The sequence below is a fragment of the Python bivittatus genome, unplaced genomic scaffold (genome assembly GCF_059951505.1).
Source record: "Python bivittatus isolate LINGU-HERP-01145 unplaced genomic scaffold, Pbiv_v1 ctg000020_np1212, whole genome shotgun sequence".
Lineage (NCBI taxonomy): Eukaryota > Metazoa > Chordata > Lepidosauria > Squamata > Pythonidae > Python > Python bivittatus.
The window spans coordinates 90,528,663-90,543,133 of record NW_028277030.1 but is presented as its reverse complement, the minus strand read 5'-3'; the positions used below and the strand labels follow the sequence as shown (position 1 = coordinate 90,543,133).

Here is a 14,471-nt window from a genome sequence, read left to right as displayed (position 1 = left end):
TTCTCCCTTTCTACTACCTGAAAACAAATGGGGAAAATTTAGTAGGGGTATATCATCTCAACTCTAGAAAGTCCTTAGTCATCTGCAGGGGATATTTCCAGTAACTACTACTAGGTTTGGTGGGACAGAGGCATCCATGCATGAGGTAATCTCCTCTCCCACACAGGAAGACAGGACTAATGTGATAGCAAAGTTTATGTTAATAAAGTGCTCTTAGGCTCTTCTGTTCAGCACGTACATAAGTAGAGACTATGAAGCAACTCTGCTGACAGGAAAAATATGTAAGAAGAAGAGGAAAAATCTATCTCCTAACTTCCTATGAAGAGCCAGTTTGGTATAGTGGTTAAAGACACTGGACTAGAAGCTAGAGACAGTGAGTTCTAGTCCTGCCTTAGACATGAAAACCAACTGGGTGACTTGTCTGATCTTGAAAAAGATAAGGAGGGTCAAAGTCCTTGACGAATTGGAGCAGCATGTAAGGCCCAATAAATACAAATAATAATAAGCCCTAGATCTGGTTAGGCCTTCAATAGGAAATCACTAGGAATTTTGATGATATAGGCTAAACTGGGAAGTTAAAAAAAAATCTCAGAAGCAAGCAGTAGCAAACCACTTCTATATTATGGCCACAAAAACAACATGAACTTGTATTCAAAGTTATCTTTGACTTTAGTTTTTAGGCTGGTTTTAACTGTTAGCATATATTTTAACTAGTGTCATTAGAAAATAATGGGATAGGAACAGAGGAAAAGGGTGTTTTTAACTAATGAGTGAAAGGAGACAAACCGTGAATAGAATCTTGAAGCAAAAGAAGATCAGAAAAAAGTTTCAACCTAGGCAAAATCAAGAAGTTAATGTGGCAAGAGCCTAGAACCATTGGTATTAACACAAGCTTTACTGATTCTTGCTTTCTGGGTGATAGAGGGCATTAATTCATTGCAGAGGTTTCCTTACACTAAACAGAGAACACTTCCAGGTTTCTCTCTTCTTTCCCTCCCTCTTTCATTGAAGCACTGAAGACTGAATTTGTATTACCCATGACAATAATATGCCAGACTCTAGACTGTGATATCTCTAACTTATTTATGTGGCAGTTATCAGCCATGGTACAGCTAAGAATAATCATATCCTTTTGATTTATTTAAATTAATGGAACATGTTAGCCACAATTTATTTAAGTCTCTTCAATTAAATAGAACATAATCTTAATTGACTGGGTCTAGTCTGAGAACTCATGCTGACAAGATAACCAGTAGTAATAGCTGTTGTTTTGAAAACTGTGAGTTGCCCTTTCTCCTCAGGACAAATGCAATGATAGTAGGATATTATTCCAGTTCCTTGTCAGCATTATTAAACTGTGAAAGTGCAGGTCATAAATTGTTCAAGTAATTGGAAAATCTAGGTTGTTAAAACCAAACAATTTTCAGATATACTGTATTTTACTGCTAAGCAATGAGTTTCATTAACCAATTTACAAATGTGTTAATAAACTCCTTTATTATGGCATAATCCTTCAGAGGTGGAATTAAACATAAAAGGTACAAGCACTGCTAATTACTTGTCACAATGGGCAATCCCTGATTAAATATGCAGTATGCAGTATGATAAGAAGCTTTTATCTGTATTCACTTTACAGGAAATAGAGGTGAACCTACTAATGGATTCAAGCTTCATCCCCACTCCCAGTGAATACTGTTATTTGTAATCAGATCTAGGCCTATGTATTACTTCATGCAGAGATCAGTTACGCTGGGTTCTCTGTTATAATATAGTATTGTTATAATCCTGATAAACAATGGTATATATCATATTGGAAGATGCAGAATAACAATATTATTATTGATAGAATAGGTATTAGAACACAGTTGCCGTGACTTCCAGCAGAGGCATGGTGAGCTGAACACGTCTCCATGGACAGCTGAGACGACAACTGTGGCAAAGACCAAAGAACCAGTGAGGAGACTGGTTATTCGGAACCTTTCTGGACAAGGAGAGGACCACATGTGCTGTGAACAGCTGCTCCTCGCAAGGGAACCGCAGGAAAGCAGTCTCCCACAGGTTTGAGAGCCGGGAGACGAAGAAATTAACCATCAAGCTCACAGCCGCAGTAGAGCCTTTTAAAGGATACTAAGTTTGCTAGCCTCACTTCACTTTCGGAAACTGCTTATCTAACTATCTTAAAGCTATTAGAGATCTTCAGAATGACAAGTTTGAAAAGCTATCTGGTGAGTCTATCTTCATTTCTGAACAAAAGAAACATTAACTATAAGTTTAAGAACTTAAAGAATTTGAAATAAATAGCAAAAAGCTAAATAAGATTTTGAACCAAGAAAGTTATAAACGCATTAAGGGTCCAGTCAAATTTGGAATATTGAAACTTTTACTATAAGATTTTAGAACTCACTGTGTGGAATGAACAGCTTTTTGTGGGAACCAAAATTATTTTGTCTATTGTCAATCATAACAGAAATTAGAGACCTTATGATTTAAATTGGACACTAGAAGGGACTAAAGACTCCAGGCAAAAAGAAAAAAAAGTAACACCTTGCCTTTCATTTTGATTAGGATTGGGATTTACAAAATGACACAAAATGCTATAACATATGAAATATTAAAGGAGATCTTTGAAGAATGGGGCCAGAAATTAATAGCCACAATATCACCAATATCATAAAGATGTCTGTTTCTATGGATAGACTATGTCTAAGGATGTTAATGAGGGAATGACAGATGTGAAACAAGTCCTGGTGGATGCAAAAATAGTAGAATCAGAAATACTGGATTTTAAAAAGTGTCATTTACAAGACCCAGAAGGCATTTAAAATGGAACAAGTGACAGGCCAAGCGAATGACCTGGGATAATGTCTGTTTACTGGATTTACAGAAGAGGCTTGTTAAAGCCTCGAAGAAGCCTTTGCAATGGGATAAAGAAGAACTGAAGAGAGATCAAATCCTATGACAATATTTGAATGAATTAAGGATTAAGATTTTCAAAGATAAAAGGAAGGAATATAAAGTTGGTTTACTTGATCAAGGTTACAATAAGATATGTTTTAATGAAATTCTGGCAACCTTTTATGGACTCTTTACTGACACTAGGATTGAAAAGTTGATGTCTTATGGATTTGCTTATAGATAAGAGACAGATTATGTGAAGAAGAGATATCTGTTTGTAACCTTATAAGGGGTGAAGAGCTTCCAAACTTGTTTATACTTCTTGTGATGAAGATTGGAAGTCACTTCTTTATATATTTCTTTTCTTTTTCTTTATTTCATCTTTTCCTTTTTTTTCTTTTCTTTCTATTTTTTCTTTCTTTGAACTTTTTATTCTCTCTTTTTACTTTTCTTTCTCTTTCTGAGAAAGAGTATTAATCTTTATTATTGCAATCAAAATCTATAGTAATAAGAAGAACACAATTGCCACAATACCATTCTACATTTCCCAGCTTTCTGTTTCCCATCCCCATTCACCATATATATGTGTGCGATATTTATGCAGGAGATACACACACACTTACATTTCAGAATAATTCACATTATCTAAGAAAGGGGGCTATAAGTCACCAAAAGAGTCAGACATTAAAAGCAAGAGAAATGCTAAAGGCTCAACAACAAGTAAGAAATGCTTGAGTAGTCTTTTTAAAGCAATATTTTAAATACTTACACAGCTGATAAAGAACTATCCTTTTTGGGTTTCTTTTTTTCTCGAGCATCACTGAAATCTAGAGCAGCCTTGTCCATTCCCAGCAATTCACTGATTCTGTCTTTGCCATAGAACTCTCCATATTTATCCATAACCTGAAACAATATAGTAACTATTATTTTCCCTCTGAAATGTTATTACTTATCTGAACCCAATTTTTTCCAGTACTCTCATGATGTGGTTAAGGTACAATGCTTTTATATAGAATTCTATATTTTTAGCTACCTCTAACTTTGATAATGGGGCAGACTAGAAGGACCTTCGACTCGATAAGATATAACATCTATACCCCAGTGGTTTGAAGAAAAGTTGTAAACTGGATTGCAGGATGCAGGTCTTCTACAATGGGTAGGAAGGTAAATGCAGGTAGAGATTATGTGAAGAGACAGTAAGCTCTTTATCCTAGACTTGCTGGCTCTAAATTAGGCCTGGCAATGGGAAGGGGGATAGAAAGAGGAAAGGAAGCTAATTTGGGAGGAGGCAATTAGTTCAGAAACTTATACAAGACCCTAACGTTGGGTCTAGCAAGGAAGGAGGAAGGAGGAGGAAAAACAAGGAAAAAAAGGGAAGGCAGAGATGGAAAAAGGAGGAGAGAGAGAAGAAAGGAGGGAAAATAAGAGTGTTTGGAAATAGCAGGGAACCGTCTCCCTCACCCCAGCTTAATAACTACTCAAGCACAAGAGGGGAAGAAGGGCAGACATGAGGCTTTGTGCAAAGAATACTAGAACAAGGATTGTCAGCTAAGTTAATATGGTGTGAAGAGCTGGAAGTTCACTTTTGAGGAGAAGCTGAGAAGCAATTTGAAGATCTAACCCAAGAAGGGAAAGGTGCAAAGACAAGAAGGAAAAGAGAAAACTAGACTGAAGACCTGCAGTGAGGAAGGCATTAAAGGCATTACAGGAGGTGATGGTAGAGACAATTAGAGTGAGCCCATTTTTGAAGGGTAAGGAAGGACAGCTGGTGTGTTCCTGGATAGTTAATTTAATTGCATAATATATAGTTCCTATTATATCAGTGTATATATTGCTTATATGTGTTGTTTCCTAATTACATAAGTAAAAATGTAAAAACTTCATATTTAGATGTGGGATATTCTTTTCCCTGTGGGATGGCCCAGGAGGGAAGGAAGACTTGCCTTAGGGCTTCTCCTGTTAGCAGAAGTATGTGCAGTAGGCTTGATGAAAATATATTCTACAGGAGCTGGAAAGTCTCTGGGAGAGGATTCATCTAGGACTAGCACTAATGTTATAGCTAGTTAAGAGTGTTATACCTCTTTAAATCACAAACTGATAATTATTCTGAACATAAAAGTACCATCAGCTTACTGAGTAAGCCTTGTTCATGTGACTGAACTAAAGCATGTCGGTATGAAGAGAGATTGGAGTCATACATGAAAGCTTTAGCCTCATTCTGTGCTGACTCCAGTTCTGAGGTGAACACACAAAAGTCATAAATGGAGCCAACTCACCTTTATTTTATTCCAAGGACCTAATTGTATATTGTTTTTGAAATACAGTAATGTACACCCTGTCCTCGTTTAGCAACCGCAATCCGTTCCTTCAATCAGGAGCAAAATAGTTGCTAAGTGAACATGTGACTGAGAGACAGAGAGACACTGTGAAGATCACTGGTTGCTGCCGCCTCATTTAGATAAAGTCCTCTCTTATAGCTACACCAGTGTTACTCTCACCCTGACATGCACTGTTGTCAGGTACATGAAATTTCGTTGTAAGTGCACGCATTGGTCGGAAAAATATTTTTTTTAATTACTATCATATTTGCAAATAGTCGCTAAATGGGGTAGCCGCTAAACAAGGAGTGGCTGTAGTTACCAAAATGCATTAAATCAAGTTTTAGCTTATGTGTTTGTTGTAAATAACTAAAATAATTGTGTGACATATAAGCTATGGTACAATGGATACACTCAAATAAATTACATTTTTTTGTAGAAAGGAGTTTTTGTGTGTCCTTCAGTGCCACTGGGAGTATAGGAAACTGACTTATTCCAGACTTATCTTGAAGCCTGGTTAAGAGGAACAGTAATCCTGAATGGGTTGGACTGACTGCAAAAGTTGTGGGGGGTGAGCATCATTCTTCAGTGGTTCTGTCCTTCCTGACTAGCCAGACCTACTCTGTGAGGCTGGTGGGAAGAAATCAAGCCCTCAGCAGCTATGTTATGAGGTATCACAGGGCTTTCTGCTACTGCTTATTATCTACATGAAGTTGCTGGGAAGATCATCCACCAACAGAGGTGAGGCATCATGCCCAGTTATCTACTTCCATCTCACATCAGGGAGGAGATCTGGTAGAGGTACTGAACTGATGCCTGGAGGCTGTTAGATCTGGATAGGGAGAAAGAATCCCTTAGACTGAATCCTACCAAGACACAGTGGGTGTGGATTTGGAAGCCAATTGGATAGGGTAGCACCTCCCCAGAAAGATATGGCTTGCAACTTGGGGTACTCCTGAACTCATGATCCCTGCTTGAGCAGCAGTTGAAAGCCATAGCCAGGAGGGCCTTTGAACAATTACATTTTGTGTACCTGTTGTGGACTTTCCTAGATCAAGAGGCTTTATTCACAGCCATGTATGCCCTTATTACCTGAAGGCTGGATTATTTGCAATGCACTCTGTGTGGGGCCACCCCTGAAAACCATCTGGATGCTTCAGTTGATATAACATGCAGTAGCCTGGGTAGTTATGGGAGCTATATGACATCACTATATGGGAGCTGCATTGGCTGCTAGTTAGCTTCCAAGTGCAGTTCAAGGTATTGTGTGTCACCTTTAAAGACTACATGGCTAAAAGCCTAGCTATCTTCGACTGCCTTCTCTGAATTGAATCTGTTTGTCCAATAAGATTTAAGAGAAAGAGCTTACTGAGTGTCCCATCACCAAGAGACAACAGGCTTGAGACTTCTCAGTGATGGTCCCCCTCTCAAATATCTAGACAATCCGCTCCTTAGCACATACTTAGAGTTCCATAAAAACAAGGCTCTTCAAAAAAGGCATGTGGGAATGAGTAAGAAGATGGTACTCCCAAATTGTAGACTGATATTGGACTGATTTATTATAATTGTATTAATTGATTTTCATTCTTACTCTTATAGTAATACCATAAGTTGCTCAGTCTCTGGAAGTGGAAAATTATATAAATTATAGTAATAAATCTAATCTGATTTAATCTCTGGCAATTCTGATTCATTCTTAAATAGTCGAAAAGGAAGTACTTGAGCCTGTTTTGCATATTAAGAACACACCATCATCCCCATAAGCCATTTCCAAATTCTTGCCAAGAAAACTGCAGGGACTAGGCCAGGCAGTTGCCAGGAGTCAACACTAACTCAAAGGCGCACACACATACCCCCAAACAAAAAAATAATCACCTTAACAGAAAATTGGTAATATTCTCTGATAGCAATGAACATACAGTGCAAGCTTCGTAAAATTGGGTGATGGATCCCAATATAGGTACCCAATATGGATAAGGAATCTGATCACGAGTTCATAATTACAAGCCAGTAATGGTAGAAAATAATATAGTTCAGAAGTTTAGACCACACTATTTAAAAATGAAACATATAATTCAACAGTAATGAAAGACTTTACCTTTCTTTTCACAAACTTGTCCCAATAGTTGTTAGGAAAAGACCTAAGATGTGAAAGAAATTCTGTTTAAATATAAACTATCATTCACATCAATAAACATACATTTTCTGAACTCCAAATTTACAGGGAACATTGTTGAAGGTTCCAAGATTTCTCCACCTGTAAGGGAACTTACAGAACTTACAGTTTCTCACTGTAAAGTAATGCTCAGTGCATCTGTAAGATAATTACCTAACAGATGCAATTAATTCAACACAAGTTCAATTTTTTCTCCCTGAAATGAAAATTCAGGATTAAACTGACATTAGTTACTTCCTATATATTTTTCTCATATTCTTTTTCTTAAATACAATTGCAACTAAAAGTCCCTTCTGCTAAACTTTGTCCAGATACATGGGCTGATTGACTTACTGCTTTACTGTCAAAGGCATGAAAGTTTTTAATGAATTTATGAAATACTTTCAAATCTGAAATTTGATAACCCATGAAATTTTTATATTTTAATCATTCTTGCTGAATATTTTCTTATCTAATGGCCACACTGTCTTTATGTGTCCAGAATGAAACTCCACATTGTGTAGCATTCAGTATTACGTTGAGGCTTAATTTCTTATCTGCTTGGATGCAAAACTCTCATGTTTTGCCTGGTAAATATAAATATACCCCAATAATCACATTAAGCCATGAAGCTATGTGTAAGGCTAGACAGTTTATTTTCAATCCATATCAATTTTACATGTATTTATTCATAAATCAGCTTTGTCATATCCAGATCAAAGAGCAGATTTAAAAATATTTGCAAGGAAATTTAAAATATATATATATTTAAGATATTTAAGATTAAGATTCAGTGCACCTAATAAAATATACATTTGTTAATTATATAAAAGTGTGCATTTTCAGAATCTAAAAATAATGCATTTTAGGACTAATTTTGCAATATTTCTGAGGTATGACTTGTATTACATAATTGAGAGTTGTGAGAAATCCAGAAAATAATTATGTTGTTTATTGCTGTACTATAAAATATTTTAAGGGATGAAATATGAAAGATAATTTATCAGGTTTTTTTAAAATCTATATAAAGTTTACCATGTGAATTTTTCCCACCACAGTTATACTAAGTGCATGCTTAAATGCACGTATGTAGTAAGTATATTTCTTAGTACATATTGTTTGCAAGATAGATTTTCATGCTAAAACATACTTAGGAAAGCTATAGCTGTTTCCACTTTAGCAATTTGTATGCCACAGATGTATCCAATCACTATTCATTCCTGTTAAAATTAAGAGTAAATCATATAAACCGTGTAGCCTCAGAAAAATAAAAGGACTCACTGTGTGTTAATGACAAGTCTGTCCCATTGTCCCTTAATATCATCTTCTGAAGGCTGTTCTGTAATATATAGTCCATCAAATTCCAATTTCCTCGCAACTTCTTTTTCTCGTTTAAATATTACCAATGGAACCTGGAAACAGAAGTACAAAACGTTTAACTTCACTTGTAGCAATTATCTGTTAAGAATACCTGGATGCTGAGAAAAATTCAAAGAATGGATAAGCTTACAGTTTTTTAAAATAAGATAGTATACAGAAGGACCTTTTTCCAAAGAGATGACATAATCCAGTGAAGGGGGAGGGCCAGGGAAGTGAGGACTTTCACTGATTCTCCTTTCCCACTGCAATCTCTAGAAAGTCCCTTCCAGAAAATGTTTTAGAAGATACAATGGACTACAGTAGGAAGGGACAATCAGCAGAAATAACTGCTTCTTCTTGTCATCAACAGGTGCCCAACAGGTGCCCAAAATTATCTGTGCATGTCTCCAGTATGTTCTTTCAAACAAAAAGAATTACAGAATTCAGAATATATATATATATATATATATATATATATTTGTATTTTTTTGTATTCTTATTGTTGATTTATAATCTTTATTGTTACTTGTTCTGACAACAAACCTTTAAGATAGAATACATACACATACACACAGTAACCAGTAAGTTATCAGAGAGAGGGAAACAAACATAAGAATAAATCCAAAGGAATTAAAAGTACAGTACAGGAAGCAGATGTGATTTTCTTGTTCTCTTACTTTCAGACAGTAATACCCAATGATGCAGAAAAAGGAAATGACAGTGTGTAAAATTGCTAAAATGCGGAGTGTAGGTTCCATGTAGCCACTGCTTTCTTCAAGGACATAGTGTACTGTGATGATTCTATGGGAAGGACTTTCTAGGCTGTTTAGCTTCATTTTATCAGCAGTATTAACTACTTGAACTTCCTTTTCTTCTGTCACTGAAGATGTAGAGACCTGTTGAAACAATCTGAGTTGAAGAACAATTTGACAGAAATCTCTCATTTTTACAAGCTACACCAGAAAAGAAGGGATAACAGGTGGAAACAGGACTATACCAGAGAAGGACAATTAACTTTTAACAGCAGAAAGCCTTGGGCTGATACTCTGTCAGATCTCAAGACTATCACTTCCCTTCCTTCTCTGCTGGCATTTCTTATTTTCTTTAGTCATATGCTATTCAAATTTTATTTTCAAATTCAGCATTCCAAACTCTACAAAGCTTAAGTATGTTTAATATAGTTTTAGCCCTACGTCAGCCTCCCTGCCCCCCCCCCGCTGCACAATCATTGCCTATATCAACTTTTGTCTCATAAAATCATGGTATACAGTGTGGCCCTCATAGCCACTTGAACAAAAGGTCTGTCCTCTGGATATTTGTTGATAAAGTGTTGGGTCTCATTATTAATAATTTGTGACCTGGAAAGGCATAGTAGTTTGTTGTTGCTCTGACTGTCTAAGTGATTGAGATCAACTACTGAGTTTACCTCTGAAATAGGTAAGGACCCCTGTTATGACTAATTTTTTTCCTTAGGATACAACTCAATATTTTTCCATTTTGCCTGTCATATCATTGTGTGTATGCTTCTGAAGACTATATAAACACTTCTTGAATGCCAACTGCATTCCTTATTTAGCAAATTAGTACTTCCAAGTTCTACTTTTGCTCTCTTTTTTAATATACTGCTGCTAAGAATAGTTCCAGTGCTAGAGAGGCATGGTATAGTATTCCGTGATTGTGTGTAAAAGGAAACTTTCTCATAGTTGTTGAGCTAGAAAATCACTTAACGTTATGTATGCTAATTTCACATACAAATGATAAAATCTGAAGTATGAAGGATTTACCTTGTAGAACAAAAGAATGAAATTAATGGCAAATGCGACAAATAAAGCCAGCATCCTCATATTGTAGAAATTCCGAGCAAAATAATTCTGAAAAAAAGAAATAATTTTGCTTTGAGCCAGTTTAAGGTAATGGTTAAAGTGTTGAATCAGAAATCAGGAAACTGAGTTCTAGTCCTCCCTTAGGAACAGAAGGTGATTTTGGGCCAGTCACTCTGTCTCAGCCCAGCCCACCTCACAGGACAGTTGTCATGGAGAAAATAGGAGAGAACATTATGAATTGTACAAAATAAAGACAGAATATAAATCAAATAAATATGCTTAATAGTTAGATATACCTAATATCTATATCTTATCTACATAACCTGTAGAATGTTATCCTAAATAAATGATCAGAAGTTTTCTGATCAGAAAATGATCAGAATAATAAATGATCAGAATAATCATAAATGATCATAAATGATCAGAAGTTTTCCACTCCAAATTATTCACCTATTTTATGAAAATTAAAATTGCTTATCCAAATCATGTGTATTTAATGTTTATGGATTGTATCTGAACAATATATATTAAACAGTGCCAAAGTATATTATACACACAAATAGGAAAGTAAAAAGAAATAGCATTTCCACATCTGCATATTTGATACAGATGTTTAATAATCTGGAATGAAGGGGAAAGTACCCAGAAGTGGTTTTGTGTTCCCTTCCCAAAAGAATTTTTTTTTGTGAAAACAAATAGTGTCTAGCTTCTGAGTAGAAGTAGACACAACAATGAATTAAGTTGTAAAAATCAAAATTTAAACAATTATGTGTACAAAATGAATTATAATGAATTCTTATCTATTTTAACTTTGAAAACCTTACAAGGACTTTCTGTTGATATGCAATAATTTTCTTCCAAAAGGCAGATTCTTGCAATTCTAATTCACCGTGCCTATGTTTATGACGCTGCCTTTGTTTCTGTTTTCCTTTATCTTCTTTTGTTTTCTCTTCTTTTTCTCCATCTTCTCCCCTGTAAACACATATTTTCCAAAACTATAATATCAGTCACATTTCTCAATTAAAACTTTGTATGTCAATGAGAAAAGAATCAACTGCACCGTAGGAAAAGACTGGGTCCTTTTTCAAGACCATACACAACAGATGTTGAGAAAAGCATATGGAAAATGTATGATAGATAAAAGGTTCAAAAAAATCTATTAATAATAACCATTTTATAATGAAGTTGAAATGGAAAAAAACTACTGTGTTAAAAAGTAAAAATATATTACAAACCATAGAGAAGAGAGGTGTAATTATAGACTACTAATTCCTATGTGGTATCCTGCACAATTCCTTAAGTACGATAACCATAAGGTAAATATATACATACAGATAAACTATTCATTTATACTGCAGTACAAAACACTTATTTGGAATGAATTCTCATGGATGTCACTGGATTTTTTCCCAATCAGGTCACAGTTTTGATGAAACTATTAATTCTGAAAGGAATGGGACATACTCTGCTTTTTCATGTTCAAATTTAGTATCTTCTCTTTCAACTTTTCCATCTTCATTCATCTTCTGGTCCTTGAATGAATAAGTATAACCAAGAAGAAGGAAAACATTATGACAATGCTCTATTTTCAAATTATGTGGCATAAAAAAAACAAAAGGATATTGCTACTACATAACCTTTAAAATACACATACATGCTATGGCTCATGTAGAAAATAAGGTAACACATTTTCATTTGAAAATGCTTCTTTCATTTTAAAAGTGAAACTAATTAAAAAAAAAAATAACCTCAAGATTATAACCCATCTTAAAACAAGGAAAACTTTGCTGAATATGATTAACAAACATGAAATAATTATTCATGTATTAAATGTATTAAAATAGCTTGTAATGTATTAAAATAGCTTTTAAAAAAAAGAAAAAGATTTAAACAAGATAGATAAATCAAAACAATATTTGTACCTGTATTTTTTCTTGCACATCAGGTAAAGGGAGTAAAGAAGGACTGCTCAGCAAATCACTCAAGCCTGCATTTGGATTATGTGGGATTAGTTTATATTGTCCTCCCTCTCGTTTTAAATCTAAACCAAAAATATCTGAGAGAAGGTCACTATCTTCTGACAGAGCTTTGAGATCAGTTAGGTCTTCTGCAGGCAAAGCAACTTCAGTTGGCTTCCTTTCTACTTCTTCTCCATCACCACGTACCTCGTCCTGAGTAGGGTCAGGCATGTTGGCTAAAAGTTCAGCCACCTTAATTTTCTTGGCTCCTTCAACCAGGCTCCCTCCAAGCAGCAAGCTGTACATGATTTGAAGGAAGCCTCTGAAGACACTCGATAAAAAATGCATGAAACCCATTAAAATGCTCCAGTAGGAAGAAAACAAAGCCATGACCATGTCCTTCATGGTCATTTTTTTCATCTTCTTCATTTGCTTCTTTATACTTTTCATGCTTAGCATTTTCATCAGAGTCATTATGTTATGCTTGAGTGCTACTAAAGCTGACGTGACAGTCACTAGAGAGAAGAAACCTATTCTGGGATCTTGCTCCTCCAGCTTCTCATTCTCATTTTCTTCTTTATTGACGGACCGCTCATTCAGATCTGATTCTGAGATCTGAGCAGCCAACTGCATTTCAAAGATAGTATCTTCACAAAAATTAACAAAAAGTTCCATTTTTTCCTTTTCCCCTCCTTCATTTACTACATCAAAAATAAACTGTCTCTTTGACTCTTTAACCTGAGGTTTCTCCCACTGCGTCCGACTTGATTCACTGATCTCAAAGTAAACTCGTTCAATGCGCTTTGCACTGCCCATTATTTCTATGCGTCCTAAGAAGGGCTGGAAGTAGTTTAGAACACTATCTGCCAATTCAAGGAAAGTTTGCAGCCGCGTGTCATGGGGCATGTGCTCTGACAAGTTTGTCAGCAAAACAGCAACATTGAAGCCAATGTCTTTAGCTGGCTCATGAAACCGTTTCACAAATTCCTCATAGTCCAGAGTTTCATTCTCATCTGTTTCAGCACAGGAGAGCAGAAACTCCGTTTCAGATTGAGTATAGTGTTTGTGGCTCTCCATTGCTTTATGAAAATCTCTCTTGGAAATAATTCCCTTACCATCGGGATCATATTCTTTAAATGCATCAGAGAAAGTTAAATCCTTCAGTTTTAGAAACATATCAAAAAACTTTAGAATCATTTCTACATTGTTGAATGATTCCACCAGCATGTCAACCATTTGCTTGCCGATTGTTCCATTCACAACGTTACCTGAATGTGGGAGAGTGCATCAATAATCTTACTAACATACTTTTTAAATAGCCTAAGTAACACAAAGAAATGTTATAAACATCAAAATTACACTACAGATCTGAGAACAGCAATATTGTATTTCAAAATAATATTTAGAAATGTTTAGACAATATTTAGGATGGACCAAACTTGAAACAGCTTGTGTTTTTATTTTAAGCTTAAAAGAAAAAGTACTTTATACATTACATTTCTACAGTTGTTGCTCCCATTTCCCTGTTCAGAATTACAGAGCACATATCATGGTGGATGGGATGTCAGAAGCTGTAGGTGAGTGGATGTGGTCACAGCTAGTGGTCAGTAGAGCCTGAGTACTGAGAATCAGCTACAGATGATATGTTTCCCTGTACAACCTTTGCAGTTATACTCTTGCACACACATATCCTCACAAAGAAGATGCCCAGGAAAGGGGAAGGCTTATCATGCTCCTATCAGCCTATTCAACATCTGTTTAATCTGTTGGAATACCTTGGTTATGCTTTGGTGAGTGTGCCTTGTTATAATTTTGGTAAGTTGAGGGAGCACAGTTCAAAGAAAGGCAAGTGTTTTGTGTGGACATTCATTCATGTGTGCATGCTCTCCAACTAAACTAGTCAAATCCAGTTGGCTGATGGAGGGAATTATGCTTGGGGCAGACTGAAGGTTTCAAGGGTTGC

The 14,471-nt window shown here is 35.7% G+C and overlaps 1 protein-coding gene across 3 annotated transcripts in view; it reads right to left on the bottom strand.

The window, feature by feature from the left end:
* The window catches only part of RYR2 (ryanodine receptor 2), a 332,798-nt gene that overhangs the window by 15,991 nt on the left and 302,336 nt on the right, over nucleotides 1-14,471 (bottom strand). For all 3 annotated transcript variants that reach the window (XR_015796687.1, XM_088143916.1, XM_088143914.1), the window contains 8 exons: nucleotides 12,473-13,776; nucleotides 12,015-12,082; nucleotides 11,375-11,522; nucleotides 10,512-10,598; nucleotides 9,405-9,623; nucleotides 8,650-8,780; nucleotides 7,312-7,354; nucleotides 3,665-3,798 (listed from right to left, as the gene is read on the bottom strand). Coding sequence is in view for 2 of the 3 variants with exons in the window: in XM_088143916.1 (XP_088000042.1) it covers nucleotides 3,665-3,798; nucleotides 7,312-7,354; nucleotides 8,650-8,780; nucleotides 9,405-9,623; nucleotides 10,512-10,598; nucleotides 11,375-11,522; nucleotides 12,015-12,082; nucleotides 12,473-13,776 (2,134 nt within the window). In the remaining variant the exon portion in view is untranslated. The remainder of the gene's footprint in view (nucleotides 1-3,664; nucleotides 3,799-7,311; nucleotides 7,355-8,649; nucleotides 8,781-9,404; nucleotides 9,624-10,511; nucleotides 10,599-11,374; nucleotides 11,523-12,014; nucleotides 12,083-12,472; nucleotides 13,777-14,471) is intronic.